At 35.4% G+C, this 21,899-nt stretch overlaps 1 protein-coding gene across 1 annotated transcript; it reads right to left on the bottom strand.

The window, feature by feature from the left end:
- Positions 1-680: 680 nt before the first annotated feature.
- Positions 681-20,996, bottom strand: LOC105442744 (meiosis-specific with OB domain-containing protein-like). Its single transcript, XM_030984914.1, has 13 exons — positions 20,799-20,996; positions 20,417-20,474; positions 19,071-19,202; positions 18,603-18,678; positions 17,644-17,836; positions 16,455-16,555; positions 15,994-16,046; positions 15,465-15,560; positions 14,983-15,072; positions 14,133-14,289; positions 12,315-12,504; positions 11,531-11,698; positions 681-800 (listed from the first exon to the last, which is right to left on the bottom strand). Exons 1-13 carry the CDS (start codon positions 20,994-20,996, stop codon positions 681-683), a joined length of 1,632 nt encoding a protein of 543 aa, XP_030840774.1.
- Positions 20,997-21,899: the final 903 nt, after the last annotated feature.

Below are 21,899 nucleotides of genomic sequence, written 5' to 3' on the forward strand. Positions count from 1 at the left end.
TGTGTGATATAATTTTCATATTCAGACTTCAAATCGCGTGCCAACGTCAAACAACGCGTGTCAAACAACTATGTCCTTATTGTTGATGTATAGAAATTTCAAACAAATTAACGAAATAAGATGACGGAGATGAGGACGAAGGGGCGGCAACTTGAAATTAAAAAACAAGCCCTGATAGAAAAGAATTGAGATGAGAAAAATGACAATATGTGCAGGCCTATATAGAAAAGAAGAAAACAAAATTGAATTAATAGACGGAGCGAAAGAGAGAGAGAGAGAGAGAAATAAAGAAAGAGAGAGATGAAATGGGGAGGAGAACAGGAAATTCTCACTACTCTTTATGTATATCATCATTTTGACAGACATTGATTAAGTATAGGCTTGAGAGAAGTCGCGTGTTTGATGTAGACGACATTTCATTGGCTCAGCAATGTTATTTGCCTTCTACATTTGCACTGTATTAGATTTGAGAATCGAGCACCTGTATTCAATCGTGGCGAAATGTCACTCCTTATTGCAAGACTGATTTGGACCATGCATGTATCGAGCAAACTTCATGAAAGCTTGGATGTATGTCGATCACCATACAATACAAGACGCGTGAAAGAACGAGGAGACACCGATATGTCAAGGGCAATAAGTTGGATGCAATTATTGAGAGTGTGTATGACTGTCTTCCATCAGAAAGCTATACTTCTAGGGCTGCAGATAATACGAGGACACAGGGGCGTAGCCTGGCTGGCTCCATCCATGAAGGGTGGTGCATTGGCGTCATCGACGAGGGAGGGGGCGCGGTTTTGCTAGGAATATTTAGAATGAACAAGGCCACAGGGTGTAGAAGGGAGTCATTTTAATACAACGTTGCCTCCCCTCCTATGTTTTTGCTTTCTTTCTTTGTGTATTTCGCTCTCTCTCTCTCTCTCTCTCTCTCTCTCTCTTTCTCTCCCTTTCTCTCTATTATTATCATGTCCTATATCTGTATTAACATGTAGCTGTCAAAAGAAGCTTTGTAGAAAGCACTTCCGATGTTTCACATCCTAACTAGATTTCACTGCTTGAATATACTACATTACATCAACATGGAGCGGAGACAGTTCTCCCATCATTGCCCATCACATTACGTCTGTCTCAACCGGTGACAGGGCATTACTCTGCCTTAACTTAATTACTTGCAATTCTATTAATCTATACTCCATAAAGCGCATGCGTTCTTATTTGAAGTGGAGTATGAGGTGTGCATGTGCTTTCATCCTTCTTATCCCCGTGAATTTTCTTATATTTGCGCTGGCTAACAGAAGATCGTTGTATACACCACCAGGCTAGCTATATGGTATAGATTCTACACGTCCGTGTCAAAATATAGATGGTGAAAGCTTCAAGCAGCTTGCTCGAATTGTTCTTGAATTAATGTTCTTTTCTGACTTTGAAAATGATCGACATGTTTTGGTAACAAGTTATTCTCATATTAATATTGATCAGTGTAGATCGTTTATTACAGCTCATGATCATGATTATATCAGCGTTATAATATAAAAGAAATTCACAGTGCATACATTCTTCTGACCGTACGGTATTAAATCTAAAGCAACAACAAAAAATAGTTCAAGGAATTTTAGAAAAGTACACCCCGAAAAGAAAATATCTTTTGTGCATGACTGTGAACGTCAACACAGACTAACTATACTTTCACATTTTGTACACGTTTCTTTGTATAAATAAGTAGGAAGAGTGAAGGAAGGAACATATTATACATCAGATTGAAGAAAAAAACTGTCGTGGTGTTGCAGTAAATTTCTGATTGCTTACTTCTCTGTCAAACAATCATAATGATGGCTCGTATCATTTAGTCCGATCTGCGTCCAGGCTCCTTAAAGGCACACTCTTCATTTTTAAAACATAGACCATCGTACCCGTCTATTCTCCTGCCCCTCTCTCTCTTCTTCTTTTCCCTTTCTCCTTCTTTTTCTCCTTCTTCTTCTCTCCTGTTACTTAAAATCATGTTGTGATAATGACGATGAATAATGATGTTTTATACCACAGACCACTCTGCATCATTCCTCACTCATTTTCCCTCTTTATTGTTATCCTCCGCGTATCTCATTGTCTTCTCTCTCTCTCTCTCTCTCTCTCTCTCTCTTTCTCTCTCTCTCTTTCTCTTCTCTATTTTCTACATTACGTAATAAGGATGATCCATTATCATCCTGGCTCGGAGCAGCCGCATCTCTTTTCTCGTAGTTCATGCATTCGGAAATCGGGCTAGATGTGTATGCACTAATGAGGTATTGTTCATTAGAGGGCGAGAGAAATATAGCGCTTCATAAATTATCACTCATCTATCCCACGTCCAAACATCCATGGCTGATTCATAACTGTGGCTCTTCCACATCACTGTATGAAAAAGCCATTAAAACATTTTAATTGACATACCCACTAAACTTTAATCAAATTTTGAAAATGCATATTCAGAAAACAGTACTTTGCACGTGGTGATTGATAAACCCTTACAATAAAAACTGGGGTAATTTTGGTTAATGCTCGAATGATATGCATTCATTGTCCGTTTGAGAAATTAAAAAGATCACCTCCCCAAAAAAGTGCATTACTTTATTAAAGAAATTCAGAAACTGAAGCCTACTGCTTTTGAATCTTTTTTTTTTAATTGAAATGTATGTACGTATCCTCTAGAGACTCTACAAAGTTAGACTATCCATAGAAATTCAGAATTGCTTGACATCAACGCTGGCGTTCAATTTGTTGACGGTTCATGAAGCAGGATTTTAATTCATCAAGAAAATTGTTCTTGCCCTTCATGATTGTTTTGAATTTACTGAGATGCATTTCAATTCCCTCGAGTCATGTTCGCCTCCTATCATCGTCTCTAGCCCGTGTCTTTTGTCAACCCGGGAAGTTCTTCCTACCAGACGGATCTTTTCCTATCTTCCAATCTTCTATTTTCTCGAATTCATAGACACAGTAGTACCACCCAAGCTAGCTAAAAAATTCTATGTACCTCTAACCTTTGAAAATGAAAATAAAAAACTCCACCTGACGTTAAGTAAGACTGATACCATAATATCACGTCTTAACTGAGAAGGCCTATGTTTGAAGATCGTTGAATGAACTGGTAATGTCCTTTTTGATTAGTTCATGCTCGCATGTATTTCTTAACCTGCTCGTTAATATATTAGAGGAGGTGTGGTCCATCATTCTGCTATTCATGTTCATCAGACAACGTTTACAATCTTCTGCAATCCAAATGTCCCCTTGTAACCCATGAGCTTCCATGCACACACAGCGAATGATAAATATGTTTTGATATGGAGAATCAAATTTAAAAAGCTCATAACTTATAAATGTAAAATATGCTATGAACATTAATTACTGAAATGTAATGAGTGTTGTAGATCCAAGATTTTGAGAGAGAGAATGAGAGAGAGAGGGTGAGAGAGAGAGAGAGAGAGAGAGAGAGAGAGAGAGCGCGCGCGCGCGCGATAGAGAGAGAGAGAGAGAGATAGGGAAAGAGAGACAGAGAGATAGAGAGGGTGAGACAGACAGACAGAGGGAGAGAGAGAGAGGGAGAGAGAAGAGAGAGAGAGAGAGAGAGAGAGAGAGAGAGAGAGAGAGAGAGAGAGTCGAGAGAAAGAGATGGAGAGACAGACGTTTGAATACCTGAAAATGTCTCCGGAGATAATTTGCTTCATGTTATTCATAACATATAGTTCTTTCAGATATTGCGTCATATCTTACGTAAGAACGATCTCGGAGCTAGTTGTTGAAGTGTTACCATAGAAACATGAGAAGAGAACCAATTAGTGTTTCTAGAATGAATTAAGACAATAAAAGAGCAGCAAACAAGTGAGAAAGAAACCTTTTAGAGATTCTTTTCCTACAATATCCTTCCCCTGTGTGCTCTGTGTGGGTGTATTATTAAAATATTTTTAAACACTCTTTACGTGTAGAAATGCTTGAAACACTGAATGACGATAAATCATTAATGTGCTTTTCAATTATTGTTTGAGTTGTCGTTGGTAAAGCAAAACAAAATGTCTCAATAGCTCAGTAATGCGAGAAAGAAAAAAAAGATCTGATAGTCCAAATCCACATGCAAGATGCATTTTCATAATCAGATTTGCTTTATTTGACATAATGTAATTTAGTTGTTTTGTTTGTATTTTTAAAAACATTGCAGTTGTTACACAACCCATTTAATGCAAGTTTAAGTAAGTTTATCTCCAAATTCAAAGTCATTGCTTTCTTCGCTTCTCTGCACGGTTGTTCGTTTAATTGCCACACCTGCAATTTTGCACAAAAAAAAACAATAGGCACCAATAAGATGCAAGGATTGCTTTATGCAACACTATGGCCCGAATTCACAAAGGAGGTTTGTCGACAAACCTTGTTTTTCGTACGTCATATGACGCGTTTTACGCGTTTTTTACAAACCTGGTTTGTAAAGAACAAAAGGAGGTTTGGCGAAACAAAAGGAGGTTTGAGCTCAAACCTTGCTTTGTGAATTCGGGCCAATGGCTTTGCGAACTTACCCATTTCCATTTTTGGTTAGCTCAATGTCAACAGTAAGTATACATCAATATTGTACTGGAAACAGTTACATAACATTGAAGCCTTTGCTATATCTATCCAATGATATATATATATATATATATAATATGGTATAATGAGATTATTGTTTTGGCGTACAAAGAGTTGATTAAACTCTTGTTTTAAAGTATTCCGTCAGAAGACTCAATTTAAGCTATATTTGGGCCAAATACATCTATGACTTAAACCAAGTCGATGGCTAGTGCCATTTGGTGTGTCAAGTCCCTCGGAGAGGACTTAAAGTCACGGTTCCCCTAATTGCTTACGCATGATTACACAGCAGCAAGAGGAAACAAACAATCAGGCAAACTGAAACGTATAATCTATTCTAATTAATTCAACTCTAAAGGTAGTGATTTCTGATATTACGACTTCTTAAAAAATGGTTTTCCACTCCACTGCATGAAGAGATCGAGTAAAGGAATATCACATCATAATAACCACGACGGTATTTACCATGTAAGAACATTTTGACAAAAATGATGTTTTGCTGAACCAACGTGAATTTGTTGTATACTCATGCTGTTACTTAAGTAGATCTATTACACTGAGTGTAACCATGGTAACAGTTCTCACTTGCATGCATTTCATGTTCTCACCTTGATGGTGTATTGTAGCAGGGAAAAATCCACATGCATGCTTGCATTAGGGAACAAGATCAGACGATAGAGATTTCAACGCATATAACAAAAACCAAAAAGAACGTGTTCATTCAGACACGAAAAATACACCTTGGTTTGAAAGAATTCCGTTTCCATGGTAATCTGATGTTATACGCGTGGTTGCTTTCCACTTCCTAAGATAAGTGATGAAGCAAAGCATTCTACACTTCGTGCATCAAATTCATCACAGCGCGCTTAATAGGGTTTGGAAGCAAACACTTTATTTTATTTGTCTTGAAGTTTCCGTTATAATCTTAAATTGAATTGAAATTTATTTCCATCATCATGAAAATATATACAAAGATAAAATATGGAATTTCATGACATGTAACAATATCAAAATTACATATAAATTGACTTAACAGCATTCAAAATATAGATGGAAAATGGTGCATCCGTAAAAGCCAGTAAGGTTTGACAATAAATTGAATGCACCAGGCGCAGAAGTAATAATAACATATACTTGAATGTTTATGCTAAATTGATACTGTATTTTACATTCTATGTCTCTGATCTATTTTATTGTATTGATTTTGTTTCTGTTTATATCATTCAAATGATCCATCAAATGTTGAACTCTGAACTATTTATGAATGTCTAGTATCGTTGGTAGAGTTACTAAACTGAAAGCAATACAACAAATTGTAATAATTTTTATGCCTAAAATGTACACATGACAAAGAAACGAGGCCTATAATGATGACATACAACACCCTTTCTTCAATGGGCATAAGAAAAAAAGAGACCTTAATAGTAAGTGAACTCTAAACATCAAATGGCGTTCTTTTTCACAGACACGATTAATGGACTGTAAATTTACTTTCACTTAGGATCGCATGCTAAGTCAGTTCAGACCGAATATGATCCATTCGCAATGCAACGGCGCATAGGTCAACATTGTGAGACAAAAAAACAACTTACAGAAAAATCGAAATCACAGATGATTGATAACATTTGCCAAACATATTATATGTACGAATACAATAATCTTAGTTTTTTTTCTTTCGATATCTGAATGCATGTTTGTGAATTTTTCACAGCCTCCACTCAGATTTATTGTGCAAATAAAGATATACTAAAGGATCATGCATGGTTTCTGGTGGTGAAATATAAGCCCTATTGAAAGTAGGCCTATACGATGAAAACGTCACATTATATTGTGGAAAAAAAATGATTTCTTAATGATTTTCATATTTTCTCAAATTATTTAAAGAAGTTATGACAGTAACAGTCTATGATTGGATACGAAATACCCCTTCAGGAGAAATCTTTTTTTTTGTTCATGATTATTTTGGATCGTTTCAACAAAAGTGGAAAAGATAACATTCGGACAAAATTAAGGAAGCCCTTGGGGGTAAGCCCATAATCGGTATAAGAACTTACAAGGAATTAAAATTATGTTATATTGTTGTGGATAAAAACAACAGACACCGCGCTTTTAATACTACTTTTCTTAGTGTGTTCGCTACTTATTTTAAATCTTAATCACCGTTTTTCCTCCTCCTTCGCTCTTCTATTCACCCTCAGCAATCATATTTAAGTACACATCATTCCGTGTAGAAATGCCCCGAGTGAGATTGCGTGTCATGTTATTGTGTTCGTCAGCATGAAAAACACAAAAAGAGACCGTGATCAGACAACTAATTTCATAGTTAAGACTGACATGAAGAAAATTAACCAAAATGCAATTTCTAACGATCCGACAGCACACTGTATGAAATGAAAGCCTGATCTAATAAATGACTTCAATAAACAGGTCTGCCAATCATCTTGAAAGCTAATCAGAGATTCGGTGATGACGGAGAGAGAAATGAAAGCCTTAATCAATTATGTCCACCCAATAGTACCGGATTAGAAACACAATTCTCTAACCTTTTCTATTTTTTGACGAATAAGCGAACACATTTCACTGGACATGTTGAGATTATAAAATGTTATTAACATTTTATTATCGTTTGTATTAAACCCGAGGTCTAGTGTGCTTGTTTGAATTGCATGGGTATTTGGATGATGGCATAAATTCGTGTATGCTTTTCTAAATATTCTTCTTATATCAACGTAATGTTGTGTAAGTAGAATGATCGTGATTCAATTATTTTGCGATTATATAAAGTTCATAATTCAATTAAAGGCCTACACAAAATAATAGTGCCCTATTGTTCTTTTGTTTCTTTCTCCTTTCTTCTTTTGGCTTATCATAATCTCCATATTTTTGTCTCACTCTTTCTATTGGTAACTTATTATGTCGACTTACAATTTACTATTTAGTTTCATTCTTACCCCCCCCCCCCCCCCTCTCTCTCTCTCTCTCTCTCTCTCTCTTTCTTTCTATCTCTCTCTCTCTCTTTCTCTCTCTCTCTGTCGACTTTAACCACAATTATATCTTATTATACCACCCTGGTGAAGCGAAAGAGCCTGGTAAGATATGAAGACACAATTATCGCTGTAGCACAGGAAAGATGCATCTAATGTGCGTGCAGTAGAGTATGCCATCTACATGATTACAACTACCAAATTTGTGAAAAGAGAAGTAAGATTTCCTCTCTATATAATTTAATTCCGAAACTCTCACTCACGCAAAACATACTCGACAGAGAAAAAAAGAGCGGGAGGAGTGAGAGAGGGAGAGAGAGAGAGAGAGAGAGAGAGAGAGGGAGAGAGAGGGAGAGAGGGGGGGCAGAAGGGTGAGAGGGAGAGAGAGTGAAATAGAGAGGAAGAGAGAGGCAGAGGGGTGAGAGGGAGAGAGAGAGTGAAAAAGAGAAAGAGAGATATGGATGGTAGGGAGGGAGAGAGAAAAGGGGTATATATATATATATAGGGCAGATAAAGAGAGATAATTTACAAATTGGTAGAGGTCAAATAAATCTTTTTCATGCATGTAACACGTCTCTCCATGTCGCAAATTGGACATGTCTAAGAATGCATGAAAATCAAACCGTTCCTATTATGAACGTGATATTTTACGCAAAAGTTATCTTGTTTTCCATAATTAGTTTCGCAATCATCATCACCAATAACATCCCCATCATCACCAAGGATATTTTCCTTATCATGTTTGTTATATTGAGCTTTTAAAATCGTTTCCTGCCACTCGCGTAAAATTCCTGTGCACCTTTCTTTACTGAGATATTTCAGTGTATATGCCTGCAACATAAATTCCGGCCTTACCAACCAATATATTTAATAATCTAATTAACATTGGGTGTAATTCCTAGTGCCCTAGAAGCAAACGCATGGACGCGTCTAAGAAAGAAAGAAAGCAAGAGCAAGCTGCAATCGTTTATCATAATAATTAACTTTGTAAGGCAGCAGACTTTCTTCAGTTAAACCAACGTACACATTAAAGATTTATACATGAGGTACGTACACAAGTGTCGCTGCAGCATGTATCGTACAATTAACTCTCAATCATGTCAAATGATGTAAATATCAGTTGCATCCTATACCGCATACTACAGCAGTAAAGTCATACATATCAAAATGCCACTGTATACAAAATATATCATTGGACAGAATATAGTTTATATGCAACATTTAATCTGATAAATATGCAATAAAGCACTTTCTGTAACAACCAGAGTGCATGACTTTTTAAAAGAACATAATATGAAGAATATTTTCACAAGCACATATTGTCTTACGGGCTTTACGATTCTTCTCATTCCGGCAAACTATTTTTCCTTAATATTTAAATATCAAAATAATCACACTCTCTTGTAAAATAAGGTAGACCTATATATACTTCATGTCTCGATTTGTGCATTATATATTATTATATAGGATGTTTCATATCCATAACCTTATTTGTTGATAATTCAATGTTATCAACAAAATGATTCTCTTGAAAAATAAAATAGATAAATACAGGCATTACTGAATTATATTATTTGCAATACTATACACAATTTAGATTTCTTTATATCTATACACAATTTAGATTTCTTTATATCTATACAGTTCAATTGATAATCAAATATCTTTAAAATGATCTATTGCAAGATAAAATATACCAATACAAACATCTTAATATTTCACGTTAACTGGTTATAATGAGGTATATGTTCAAGGTTCGCTAAAGGCAAGTCAGGTTTGAAGACATAGCTCACCCACCCACTGTGTGGTGACATACACAATCAAATTGAAACGTAACACACAAATGGCAATCAATCTTGGTGGGCAATTACAAGTAACTATAATGTCAATTATATGAAGCAATCAGGTCAGACAGCTCCATAATGTCTCACAGCATGTACAGAAATAAAACGTGTGAGATGAGAGAAAACAAATAGGCTTTCAATTAAAAATTATATATATATATATATATATATATATATATATATATATATATATATATCAACATTTTGAATGATTTACGAGATATACCTTATGCTGAACGACCAATCATGCAAAGTAATACTGATTCCTAGTTTCTTGCCTGGTATCTTTATCTTTTCAAATAAGGAGGGAGTTCTATATGATATTTGGGCTAGCAGATATAATTAGGGTCAACATTAACACAATTTTTCTTGATAAATCCTAATTTTCCATGTGCTACAGAAGTTGAAAATCAGTAATGCTATAAATAAAAAAATGTTTCTCCCATGAAGTCTCGAAATCATGAAACCCTTTTAAGATCTTATACTAAAGAATTTGGCAACTCCCTTGCCATAAAGACAAATACATGTACATGTAATACCTTGCATGCAACTGCATACTATTATCAGTGAAATAAAACATACTCCTTTCACCAATTTTAATCTCTTTGAATATTTATTCCATCCACCTTTCAACAACCTGCGCTCTCGCCTTCCCCTTCACTTAATGTCTTATCTAAATACAGGCATGAGGCAGTGAGCATGTTTCTTAAAAAATAGGGGTTTTATAAGTCAATATTTGACGAGGCTAAAAAGAGTGAGAAGGAGATTTTATTCTGTTGAATGCGTTTGTCTTCATGCTTCAGTTGAGCACATTGTTTAATGTCAAAGAAATACTCAGAACTAAAGCTCTTCACGCAACCATGATCATGGTACAAATTGTTTGTACGCATGAAGTGCACATCATGGCCATAAACATTCGTTTCACACACCTATATCATTCTCCTATTCTTATCTCTTTTTCTTTACCATTTCTATTTCCATCTCATCACCTTTCCATAATCTTCTCCAGTGTCTGCTTCTCTCATTCTTTATGATATAAGTTGTTTTCTGAGAGAGTGCTATTTTCTCTTATTCTTTAACAAAGAAATAATGCATCCATGCACTTCTGGCTCTTGCCAGACAAAGCTCTAGTGATATCACAAACATATTTCTCATGTATTTTCTCAGTGTCTACCAAGCTGAAGCTTTTAGTGCATCGATCCATTCAAGAGCTATTGTACAGAACACATTAAACTTGATCAAGTGAATCATGTGTATAGTGCACTAAAAGATAAACAGCAAAGATAAACATTTTGAATTATAAAAAAAACATCCTGCACTAATAATTTAGTCTGGAGAGATCACCATGTGATTTCTATAAAAGTCTTGTTTCAATATATATCGTTTTTGTTGTATATACAGACTCATATTTGTTACATTCCATATCACCTTTTCAAAATATAACATCTCTTTTACATTAAAAAAAAGTGTACTGCACATGTGCACATGCACAGAAAGATTATTTAACATGCTTCAAGGCACAGTTATAAAAAAAAAATTGTTACATCCATATCAGGCCTTCAAAGATATCTTCTTATTATATGGACAAAAACATTAATTAAATTCCACTTTACAGAAGACAAACTTTTAGTCTTACAAACAAACTCAAAACATGTTTTGTTTGATAAATCAAAGCATTCTTTTAAAAGTGCAACTAATGCTTGTGTTGCATTCATAAGTCAAATTACGCATGTTTCTCCCCTTTTTGGAGAACAAAAATTATATTGCTTTTTTGAAATGACATGAGATCAATTAGCTTTTGATTAAGCTTCTTCTTTTTTTCTTTTTTTTTCTTTTTTTTCTTTTTTTTTTTTTACTGTATTGTATAAATAGATATATAAATAAGTAACTAAACCTAAGCAATGGAATAAATATTGGGTTATATAGATCTTATTTTTTAATTTGCAAGTTTCACTCTGTAAGCATGTATTGAATTGTGTTCAGATAGTGCCCTAGCTGTTACATGAAAATAAAATACACACACATTATGTAAACCAATGAAACATATAAATCATATTTCTACTCTAGATACTTGATGCGAGACACACACTAGACTTTGATGTTTTTAAGTACCTCATCAGGTTCAGCTCTGCCACACTGTAAGATCTTCAGGAATGAAGAAGATCCATTGATGATACCTGGCCTCTCTTGAATCTTGAAGTACACCTTACATCGCTCAAGAAGATGCTGCCATTTCATCCCAGTCAATTCATCTTCACAACACTTGGAGAATTCCTCTGCCTGGATACGGTTAATCAGGAAAAATTCAGAAAATTGTAATTCCTTCCTCTCAGGTGATGAAGGCTTTACACAAAACATGTCAAAGGTTCTCAGGCATGGTTGCATTGCTTACAATTGGATAAAAAAAGACCAGTGACAAATTTGTGTTCTTTCTCACATACAAAGTTAGTACGAATGCAAATGGAAGAACAATACCAGTATACAACTTTTTAACAACAACAAATGATTTGTTCACAACTTAGAAGACATGTTACAATCTATTACAGAATGATAAAACCAATTGTCTGTTTGGAGCCAGAAAGGCATCGACTCCTTTATTTCTAACACCGAGTATAATGCCCTTCAGCTTCAAATAGACAACATAGTAAGGCCTAAACAAAAAAGATGTTGTATTGCCCTTTAGGTGCCAAAACATGGGTCGGTCGGTCGGATATCTATTTATTTATTTGTTTACTCCCTCTTTGGGCTGATATTTCTCAGTTTTTAATGCTTTAATAAAAAAAACTTTTTTTAAAAGCCGACCGTAGATTTCAAGATTTATGGGTCGGTCGCAAAGGGCAAAACACTAGCTTTACTCTATGAAGCATTTTGCAAAATATATTTTATTTTTACTTACTGACTTTCCAATGATTTGCTCTGCCACATATCCTCCTACATAGACTCCATTGATAGTACCAGAAAGGTCAGATAGATTGACCCTGAGGTCATAGTTCAAAATTGCTTGGGACTGGTCAGTGATGGCAGCAGAGCAGTTACTGTTCAAGCAAGTCCCTGTCTCCTTATCTACCCTCTTGCGACAGCTCGTACTGAAAGGCAACATCAAGATTGAAAGGAAATGTGATCTTTGCTCAACAACTCAAAATAAACTGATTATTACCAAACCCAGACTCTCATCTGCCAAAATACATTTTACAGTGGCTATCTCTAAAAACGTTGAACAATATACATTAGAGAATTAACTTTTCTTACCACTTTCAAAAGATCCCTTGGAAACATACTTCTTCCCTCAGTAATTCAATATGATATACAGATTTATGTGTTCTGTGTTTCTCTTCGCATTCTGTTATTTTGAAAGCACTATGGTACTAGTGTGTTGTATTTGTTTTTAGCGCTCCTAAAAAACAGATACAGATACAGATTGTTAGATAATCATCCCATACTAAACGGGGCACTCCTACCCAACTTTCTTGCACTAGATATGTAAAATGTATGTGGGATTTACGCCATCCCAATCCAGAGAAGATTTTTGCTCCCTGATCAGATCAAAAAATCGATATGCTACTACATGTCATAATGAACAAGATTTCTTCCCTCATATAAATGCAATTCATTCATATGTGCAAAATATCTAGAGGCGAATGAAGTTAGAATGAACCCTTTGAAAACAATTGAAGGTTGCTCGCCCATGCACTCAACAAGGCCCAGAGGAAGATGCTCTAGGAACATTACAGACATGGTAAGAAGCATGAACAAGGGGATAGCGTTCTTATTATCCTTATCATGCCTCAGGGTCTCACTAGCAATCCCTTTCACGAAACCCATCATACATCCTTCACAGCACTTATTGATAGCAAGAATTGTTTACTTTCCTTGAGCTAGGTTAATTCCTTTCGATCCAATGTTTTTTTCATATAATATTTCAGGACTAATAAAGATATACTCAAGATGTTTATAAATGCTGTGCCCCAAGAAGTTGGTAAACATTATAGATGTGCAAAGTCCAATTGCGTAGAAATATAGTTGAGGAAATAAGCATAAAATCAATAACATTCTCTTATTTGATATGAACATTTCTGTTGGCATCTGTAATATTTAGAGATGATAAGGGGTTCATAGTCTAGGCATTGCTAGAATGACATGTTGAATCGGAGGATCGTGGAATAAATTTTCCTGCTATTTGACCAACAAAGAAACAAACTTCCACTATATGTAGCTCACTGACCACTATATTATCTGATTATATGATTAATAGAGCAACCACATGGCTCCCACAAGCAATACAAGCAAGTTGGACAAATAAACAGCAAAAAAGTGCCATATTTAGTTTGAAAATTGGTTTGCAAGGTTAAAGTAGATATTGAAGAAAAGAATTGTAAACAAGATTTGGGATTGGAATCTGAAAAAAGAGCACATGACCCTCTCTAACAGTGACGCGGATGGTGATGCTATATATTGAGGGGTCAGTGACACAAAGACGTAACTCCATTTTTTTGGAAAAAGTGGTTTATGTGTTACTGAGCACCTGGGCCTTAAGGAGTTAAGTCTATGTTTTGCTAGCCATTGACTTCAATGGGGTGTTGGGTGGAGTTAAGTCTTTGTGATTCCTGGAAAGCCCACATTTTTCTGAACATTTTGATATCAAAAACTTATTTTGGCAAAATATGGAGTTACGTCTTTGTGTGACTGAACCCTTGATATAATCTACTTATCTCACCATCTCATAGACAAGACTGCAGAGGTTGGTCCATCGAGATCATAGGCTGATAGGAATGCATAGACAATGCCATAATCTGACTGCATCATCATAGACTGCTTGTCACACATCTTAGCTTTCAGCTCGTCCACCATGTACACATCATGGATGGCTTGTACTGGAATAGATAGAAGAAAGTCAAAGTACTATGTTGAAGGTTCTTAAATAAAGAACTTGAATAAAAGAGCAGGAGAAAAGGAAGTTTAAGATTTTATAACAGCTCTGATTGGCTGCCAACGATAAACAAGTACAGGCCAATATTCTATAGGATGCCTACTTGTAGATTCACAGAAGATTTTGACATTGCTCAAGTAAAATACTAAGTTTCTTGCAGAAAATCTTAAAAATGAGTATAAGGAATCGTATCCTATGAATACAACGAAGAATTCTATAAAACTCTCTGTATGTACTGTATGTTCAATAAACGAGTGTTGTTCGGGGCTTTATCATTGTATTATGGATGAGTGCTTTGTATGTTTTCCTGTTTATCAATTTTCAATATGCTTTTGTAATTTTTGTTTTACATTGTAATGTTCAGCAATGAATTTCTCTATTGGTTTGTTCTATTTTTTTTTTTTTTACTATATGTCCTTATTCAGGAACATGATAAAAACTGCTCTGCTGACCATGTGTGGTCCTGTCTAAATATTTTTCAATATATTAATTCAGTAAATAAAAAGATAAAGAAACTAGATGGTGCTTATAAGTACAAATAAATATTTTCGATTCATGAAAAGATTTTTTTTTTCTTGGATTTCACAGAACAATAGGAAGATAAAGTCAGCATTTCAAAGTATGTACACTTTCTTACAATCAACGCTGTCCTTTGTTTCTTCTGCACTCTCCTCATCAGCTGTAGATGATTGACCAAACTTGTACAGAGAGTGTGCCTCACGGGTGTCTGCAAAATAGAAAATGTTTAAATAAAAATGGGATCAACCTAATATACTTAGAAGACAATTTTTTTTTTCAAATTAAAGTGACAAAATGTACATATATTAGAAACCTTTTGAAATACGAATTTGTAACTGCCTTACAGAAGAAAAAATGCCTTGCAAGTCATGAAGAAAGGGTTTCTACCCCATCCACTTGAGAATATATTTACCCTTTCTTCAATATCTTCACATCATCTTCTGCCAAACTAAAAGAAATAGTTTAAATAATGTGTACTAAAATTAGATTCATAGTAAAGAATAAACATCCACAATGTTTCTTCAAACACATATAAAAAGATCAACTTTGGGCATATGTTTTAAAATATAAAATCGATAGAAATACAGTTGATATACATACCAGGATTGATAATGAAGATAGACTTAGAGTCCACACTAGCTACCATCGTATTTCTGAAATCATCATATTTAGCTACAACATCCACAGCAAATATCACTGCATTGAAATAAAATGAATTGAGCATTAGGTCATGAAAGATGATTTAAATTAAATAGTATCTGCAAGTAATGTTATGTACATTTATACAGTACATTCCAGTTTTATCAGTTCATTGGGGGAATATATACTACACAATGCAGAAGAGTTAATGAAAATGATGGTGCAATTTATATAGTTTATATTTTTACAGCTTTATATAGCTTTCTAAGCTCTGTACTATTATAACCATGGCATTAATTAGTGGAGCTACCCTGATAAGACGCTCTGGCATTCAAGTAAATTCTTCCTACCAGGTAAACATCTACACCACCTGGGAGGAGAGTGGCAAATATGTGTAATGTATCAAGAGAGTTAAAAATAAAATTATCAATAACAAAAAAGCAACATAGACAAAACTTTGAGAGAAATATGAATAATTTTGAGATATTACCGGTCTCCTTGGCTTGCCACTGCTGCACCAGGTCTATGACTTCTTCATCCCAGCTGGAGAGAGATAGAGAGAAAGGGGATGGAGACGGGGAGGGAAAGGAGAGGGAGAAGAGAGAGACGGAGGGGGAAGGAAGTAGAGAGAGAGAGGAAGGGGGAAGGAAGGAAGAAGAGAGATAAACAGAGATGAAGATAAACAGAAAGAGATGGAAAGAGGAAGGCAGTGAAGGAAGGAAGGAGGGGAGGGAGAGAGAGAGAGAGAGAGAGAGAGAGAGAGAGAGCATTATTTAGAGAGAAAGATGAAAAGTGAGATAAATAAATTAATGTGAGACAGAAGACAAATATTTTTTTGTTTCAATTATTCTTAAGTCATTTACACTAAAGGCAGTTGCATGCAAATCAACCAGCATTACTGATGCGGATTTCAAGTAGTGCATTTTTAAGAAAAATAAAATTCCTACTCACATGACCATAGAAAACGAGGAACAGGTTTCATCAAAGAAAGAGACCTCGCATCTCTTTGTCTCACGTCCACCTTTTGTTACAATGTCTTTTGGAGTACCAACCTGAATGGCGGAGAAATGTTAAGAAACCATTTTCATTGAGTGCACTGCGCTAAGACTTAGATAGTCACACAAAAGGATGCTATTTTGAGGAAGGATTCCATGCAAAGACAAGGAAACAGGCTTAATGGATACAACAATATTAGGTTGCTAAATGGCAGTCTCTCTGTACTTCCAAAGAGCATTTGTAAAGGATAACCTGAAATGTAAACGAAAGGAGAGCAAAGTAGAGGGGAAAAAAGATGGAGAGAGAGATAGAGAGAAAGGGAGAGAGAGAGAGAGAGGGAGGGAGAGAGAGAGAAAGAGAAAGAGAAAGAGACAGAGAGAGAGAGAGAGAGAGTAAGAGAGTGATGGATGACGAAAAAATAATCAAAAAACAAATGTGATGCATAGCCTAGGTTTTTTTAAATCTGTCTAACATGTTAGTAGTGAGTGTTAAAAAAACTACTTTCACATCTCCTGTAGATCAATACAATGAGCCTAGCATTTTCTTTTTCACTACAGGTATAAAAATCAGATCTATTTCAGAAAAACTCCAATAACACGCAGGCAGTATGCGTACAGGCATTTTTATCCTTGCTTAGTTGAAAGTACATTGGACTTCAACATGGTGGTAAACCAAAGTCAGTGTAAAAGTGTCTTTAGTCACAATCTTATCCTCAATTACAGACTCTCTGCAGGACATAAAAGTCAGTGCTCATACTAGCAAATATGTTTGATTTTCTTCTCCTTGTTCACAAAAAATATACATTAATCATTATCCACCGTACACTACACATATGACATATAGATGGTGAGCTTCTACAAGAGTAATTTCACATCTTCATTAGATTCAAATTTCAAAATCAAGTTTATTGATACAAATCCACAGGGTCAGATTATTATGTTCTCTGTCTCTCTCTTATTAGTGTTCAGAGTTACCAAATTTCTACCCTTAAACAGCCTTTAAACAGATTCATAGACCTTGTCCCAGATCAGCCTTGTGGTGCACAAGATATCCAATCAAGTCTACTACGTCTACGGTATGAACTTGGAAATAATCATGTTAGTGAAAGAAAACTGGTGTATGGACCATAATAGTGTAATCCTACCTTTTTGACGAGCGTAAGTAGGTTGATGTGTTCTCCATGAAGATTACGACCATTAGCCAAGACATCACCTAGAGTATAATAATCACTGCTTTCTCGAATTGGCATGTGCTGTAAGGTACCAAAAGGCTCTGCATGCCATCCGTCATAGAGATTCAACGTGGAATAGCGCTCACTCACGTTCAGCTGGAAGGCACTATTAAAGGATTTACCAACAAAAAACATTTGGTTGAGTTTGTAAACACAGAAACCTTCTCAAAAGGTTATTCCTGTCATTCATATTCTTTCCCTTCTCCATTCAGATTGTTTAGCATCTGCGGTATGTGTAACCAATGAAAAGTAAGTAATTTAACATAAAGCTTTCACTGAAACATTGACATACTACACTGTACTATAGAAATCACAGTGATGCCGACATATTCAGACATGCACTTACACAAACAAGTCACCCCCTTAGCAGATTTACTCTCTTTATACATTGCTTGCAACCTTTTACATCAATTAAACATTTAATCTGTTCTACCTAGTACATACAATGTACAACCCTCTCTTTTTTTATCAAACCAAAATGATGTTTTTGTTATGTATATTTCTTTTGGTCCAGTGCATAGTATGAATCTATCCCCTCATGCATGATGACATGTAGTAAACACTTTATCACACAAGATGCTTTAACCTGATAATGTGCAATTTTCCAAAAATATGTATGCCTCCCCTCATCACATCTATCCTGATGTATTACTACTTAGATATTTCACACTGGAGAGTTTGCTTGAACGCAACATTCACATAAAGATACAGCTCCATTACCTACCCGAATGGCAATGAATGTACTGTATTTACACATTCCCTTTTCTATCATTATGACATTTAACATATACTGGATGGAAATGCCATGTGTATGGATTCGGTTGACTATTTTTTACAGGTATGATGTATTTATGATGCTAACTTAAACTAACCTTGGAGTCCATGGTCTACATCTCTCTTCAATCTCACTGTGGGACTTAGTCTGCACCTGTGGGTTCTTGATCTCAACTTTACAAAAGACAAAGAGAACAGACTTTAAATCTTTAGAAAGAAAATGTCATTAAGTTCAAAGTAGAAAATGTATAGGTTCCACACACAAAAAAAATTGCCTTGTGTTTGCAATTTATGACATGGTTTTACAAATAGTATAACAACGGAATGCATTCAATTTTATCAGCGAATACTTCAATCCATCAAAAAATCTTAATATGAAACCTTATTGGAAATGCTTTATTTTCATATATCAGTTATGCTCTTGGGGACAAGCATAGAGTCAAAGAAGAAATGTTGTATTGAAGAAGAAGAACAAATGTTGCAAAGAGAAAAAATATAGCCCCCCCAATTTCATTTTGTGAAATCCAAAGCAATGAAAGTACAGTGACGGCTCTAGCTAAACCTACCAATCTCGCCAATCCTGAATTTATTGCTGAGTGCCAGGACATGTTCACTAGATCCCCAGCATGATGCATTGATGAAGTCAACAGGAGAGTCTCGCAGAGTAAAACCAAACACTGAGCGGTCAGTACCAGGATCTACATGGATTAAAGACAATCAATAATGAAAGAGAAATATTAATTACAGTGAAACAGATACATGTATGTGATGTATACGTTATTACATTCATCCAAAAAGTGTTACCAAGGTTTCAATCAACAAAGTTTAATGAAACAAGTTTTCAGTCTCCAGTTCATGAATCCATTTTCAGTTGTAGAAATACATTTTGGGGGCTGGGGGGGGGGGGAATGAACCAATAAAGCAAAATTACATGGTGAGCAGTTGAGACCTCTTACTGCAGCAGTGAAAGGTTTCACATAGTGATAAAATTGTAACATAACAAAAGGATAAATATTCATGCATGCTACATCAACTGGTCAAGGTTCCAATCTCTGCTCCTGCACTAAATACATGTACATGTAAAAGTGCTTTGGTTAGACATATTTACTACTCCCTTCAAAGGGTTAAACATATCGTCGCTGTTTTCACGAAGTGACGATAGTGAAAAAAAATTGCATTCACTTTGCGTTACGATTTTCCTCACTACCGTCACTTCGTGAAAACAGTGACGATATGAGTAAATACTCTTTGTGCTAACAGACATCTTACATCACTAAAACAACTAAATATTTACATTTATTCAAAAGCATAGTATCTTGGCAAGTTTCTCAATTCACAATAATAAATTTAATTTTTTTTGTTTAATCTTGACCAATTCTACTTTAGTCTTATCATACTCATCATGTCCACTTACATGTATGTAGATCAATTGATTTTAATGGCTGCTAACAAGAAGGCTGTAAGAGGTATGTATTGTTAATTGAAGTAAAAACCTTCTTGCAGGCAACCTAAAAGTAAAATTAAGCAGTTTGAAAATGAATAGAAATTTACCCACAATGATCTGCAGGGCATAGAGTTTGATGACCCACAAAATACTCCAGAACTTACAGGTAAGTTATGTGTCATGAATATGATCTAGGCTGTTGTATGACGATAACAATCATTTAAATATAAAACAGATTTTCCAAGAAATTTCTTTGTAATGCATGGGCAAGATAATAAAATATAACTGGAGATGGTAGATATGTAATCATTAACTGCAATGTAAGCAAAGTCTGGAGAAAGGAATCAAAATTTCTTGGGAAACTTGTACCTGAAAAACTGACAAACAACGCTAACATTGAACGGTAGTCAAATATTCTATGACCATTGGGAAAAAGAAAAGAAAGAAAAAAAACTCTTCTATACTCACTTGATTTGCTTTGTACTTGTCTTGGTTTCTGTTTTGCAATTACAATCCCAATGATAACCTGCAACAACAGAGAAACATAAGCCTGTTGGATATGATATAGCCTACAAGTGGCATCGAAAGATTTTACCGAGGTTAAATAGATGATGAGTAATTAAAGTAATAAAAGCACAGATCTGGGATTCTTTAAAAAACTCATAAAAGATGTGATTGTCAATCCTCAAAACTGGACAAGTCCTAGAGGCTAGATCTATAATTAATAGGTTTAGGACATTTTTTCTCTTTTTTTCTGGAGGGGGAGGGGGGGGGGGGTCTTGTTTTCAAGAAAGAAAAAATAAAGAAAAAAGAATAGGACTCTTCATATCTAACTTAGATGTTAACTTACCACATTGGATGCTTGTGCTGTCAGATCTTTGAGGTTCACCTTGCCGCCGTCACCACCTGTGCTAGATGATGTGTTGTATCCTTGATTTGATGCTCTTTTTGATGACCCAGGGCCATGATTGGTAATAGTTGTACCATCTGGCCAGGTATTCTGTGAACCAAAGTCACCACCTGCACCAATGTTGCCTGCCCATGCCATTCTGTATATGGAGATATTAAAAAATATCCTAGATCTTAATAAAAATAGTCAAGATCTAGACCCTACTTCTGCTGAAATCTAATTTAATCTGACAATAAACTTGGGTACCCTACCTAGACTTAACACACAATGCGAGTCACATGAAGACTCTGACTTGAACTTCAACTTTGAAGTCTACTCTAATTCAGCAATTTTAAGACCTCCATCATAACATAAGCGGCAAGATAAATTAGCTAGATCTAGGCAATTATAAAAACCAACATTCCAAGGCTGAGAGTCTAGGCCTAGGTTGTTAGTAGATCTAGACTATAGACTAGATAGTAGATTCTAGGCCTAACAGTTAGAGTCTAACAGTTAGAAGTAGAAGAACAGTTAGATCTAGATGAAACAAATGCCCGGATATGGATCTAGATTATACATTACAAGTTACAACAACCTGAGTAGACTCTAGGCCTACAACTATAATATGAAACAAATGGATTTAGATTATACATTACAAGTTACAAGTACAACCTGAGTAGGACTACAAGTAGAATCTACAACCATATAAATAATATCCAGTCAAGATAGAGCCCCCAACTCAGATTTGCAGCAGTTGGCCCCGGCACCAGGCTGCGCGCTGCGCTGGCGCTGGGGCACCGTTGTCGCATTATTGAGCAGGAACTAGGATAGTAAAACTAATATTTAGGAATTTATCTTTCTTTACCTGGTTTGAGGTGGATATACTGACGATCACTCGAGAAACAGGTGTCGAATTGAATGTTCAAAATATAGACGAACGTCTGAAGTAAGAATTTGTTTTGTTACTTTATGATCGGAACTTGGAGGTTGGATGGAGATCGAGATCGAAAAGAAAAGTCAGATCAGCTGATAGTGATATCGATAGCTCCGATCGTCGGATCC

Source organism: Strongylocentrotus purpuratus, unplaced genomic scaffold, assembly GCF_000002235.5.
Source record: "Strongylocentrotus purpuratus isolate Spur 01 unplaced genomic scaffold, Spur_5.0 spur5_scaffold_14, whole genome shotgun sequence".
Lineage (NCBI taxonomy): Eukaryota > Metazoa > Echinodermata > Echinoidea > Camarodonta > Strongylocentrotidae > Strongylocentrotus > Strongylocentrotus purpuratus.

Bases quoted from the DNA above. Each gene is read 5' to 3' on its own strand.
- LOC105442744 (XM_030984914.1), bottom strand. From the start codon at position 20,996: ATGGCATGGGCAGGCAACATTGGTGCAGGTGGTGACTTTGGTTCACAG. The intron at 17,837-18,602 runs GTTAGTTTAAGT...ATCCTTTAATAG, and splicing joins TGTAGACCATGGACTCCAAG to TGCCTTCCAGCTGAACGTGA. The intron at 801-11,530 runs GTACTTAAAAAC...AAATATTCCTAG, and splicing joins GCAGAGCTGAACCTGATGAG to CAAAACCGCGCCCCCTCCCT.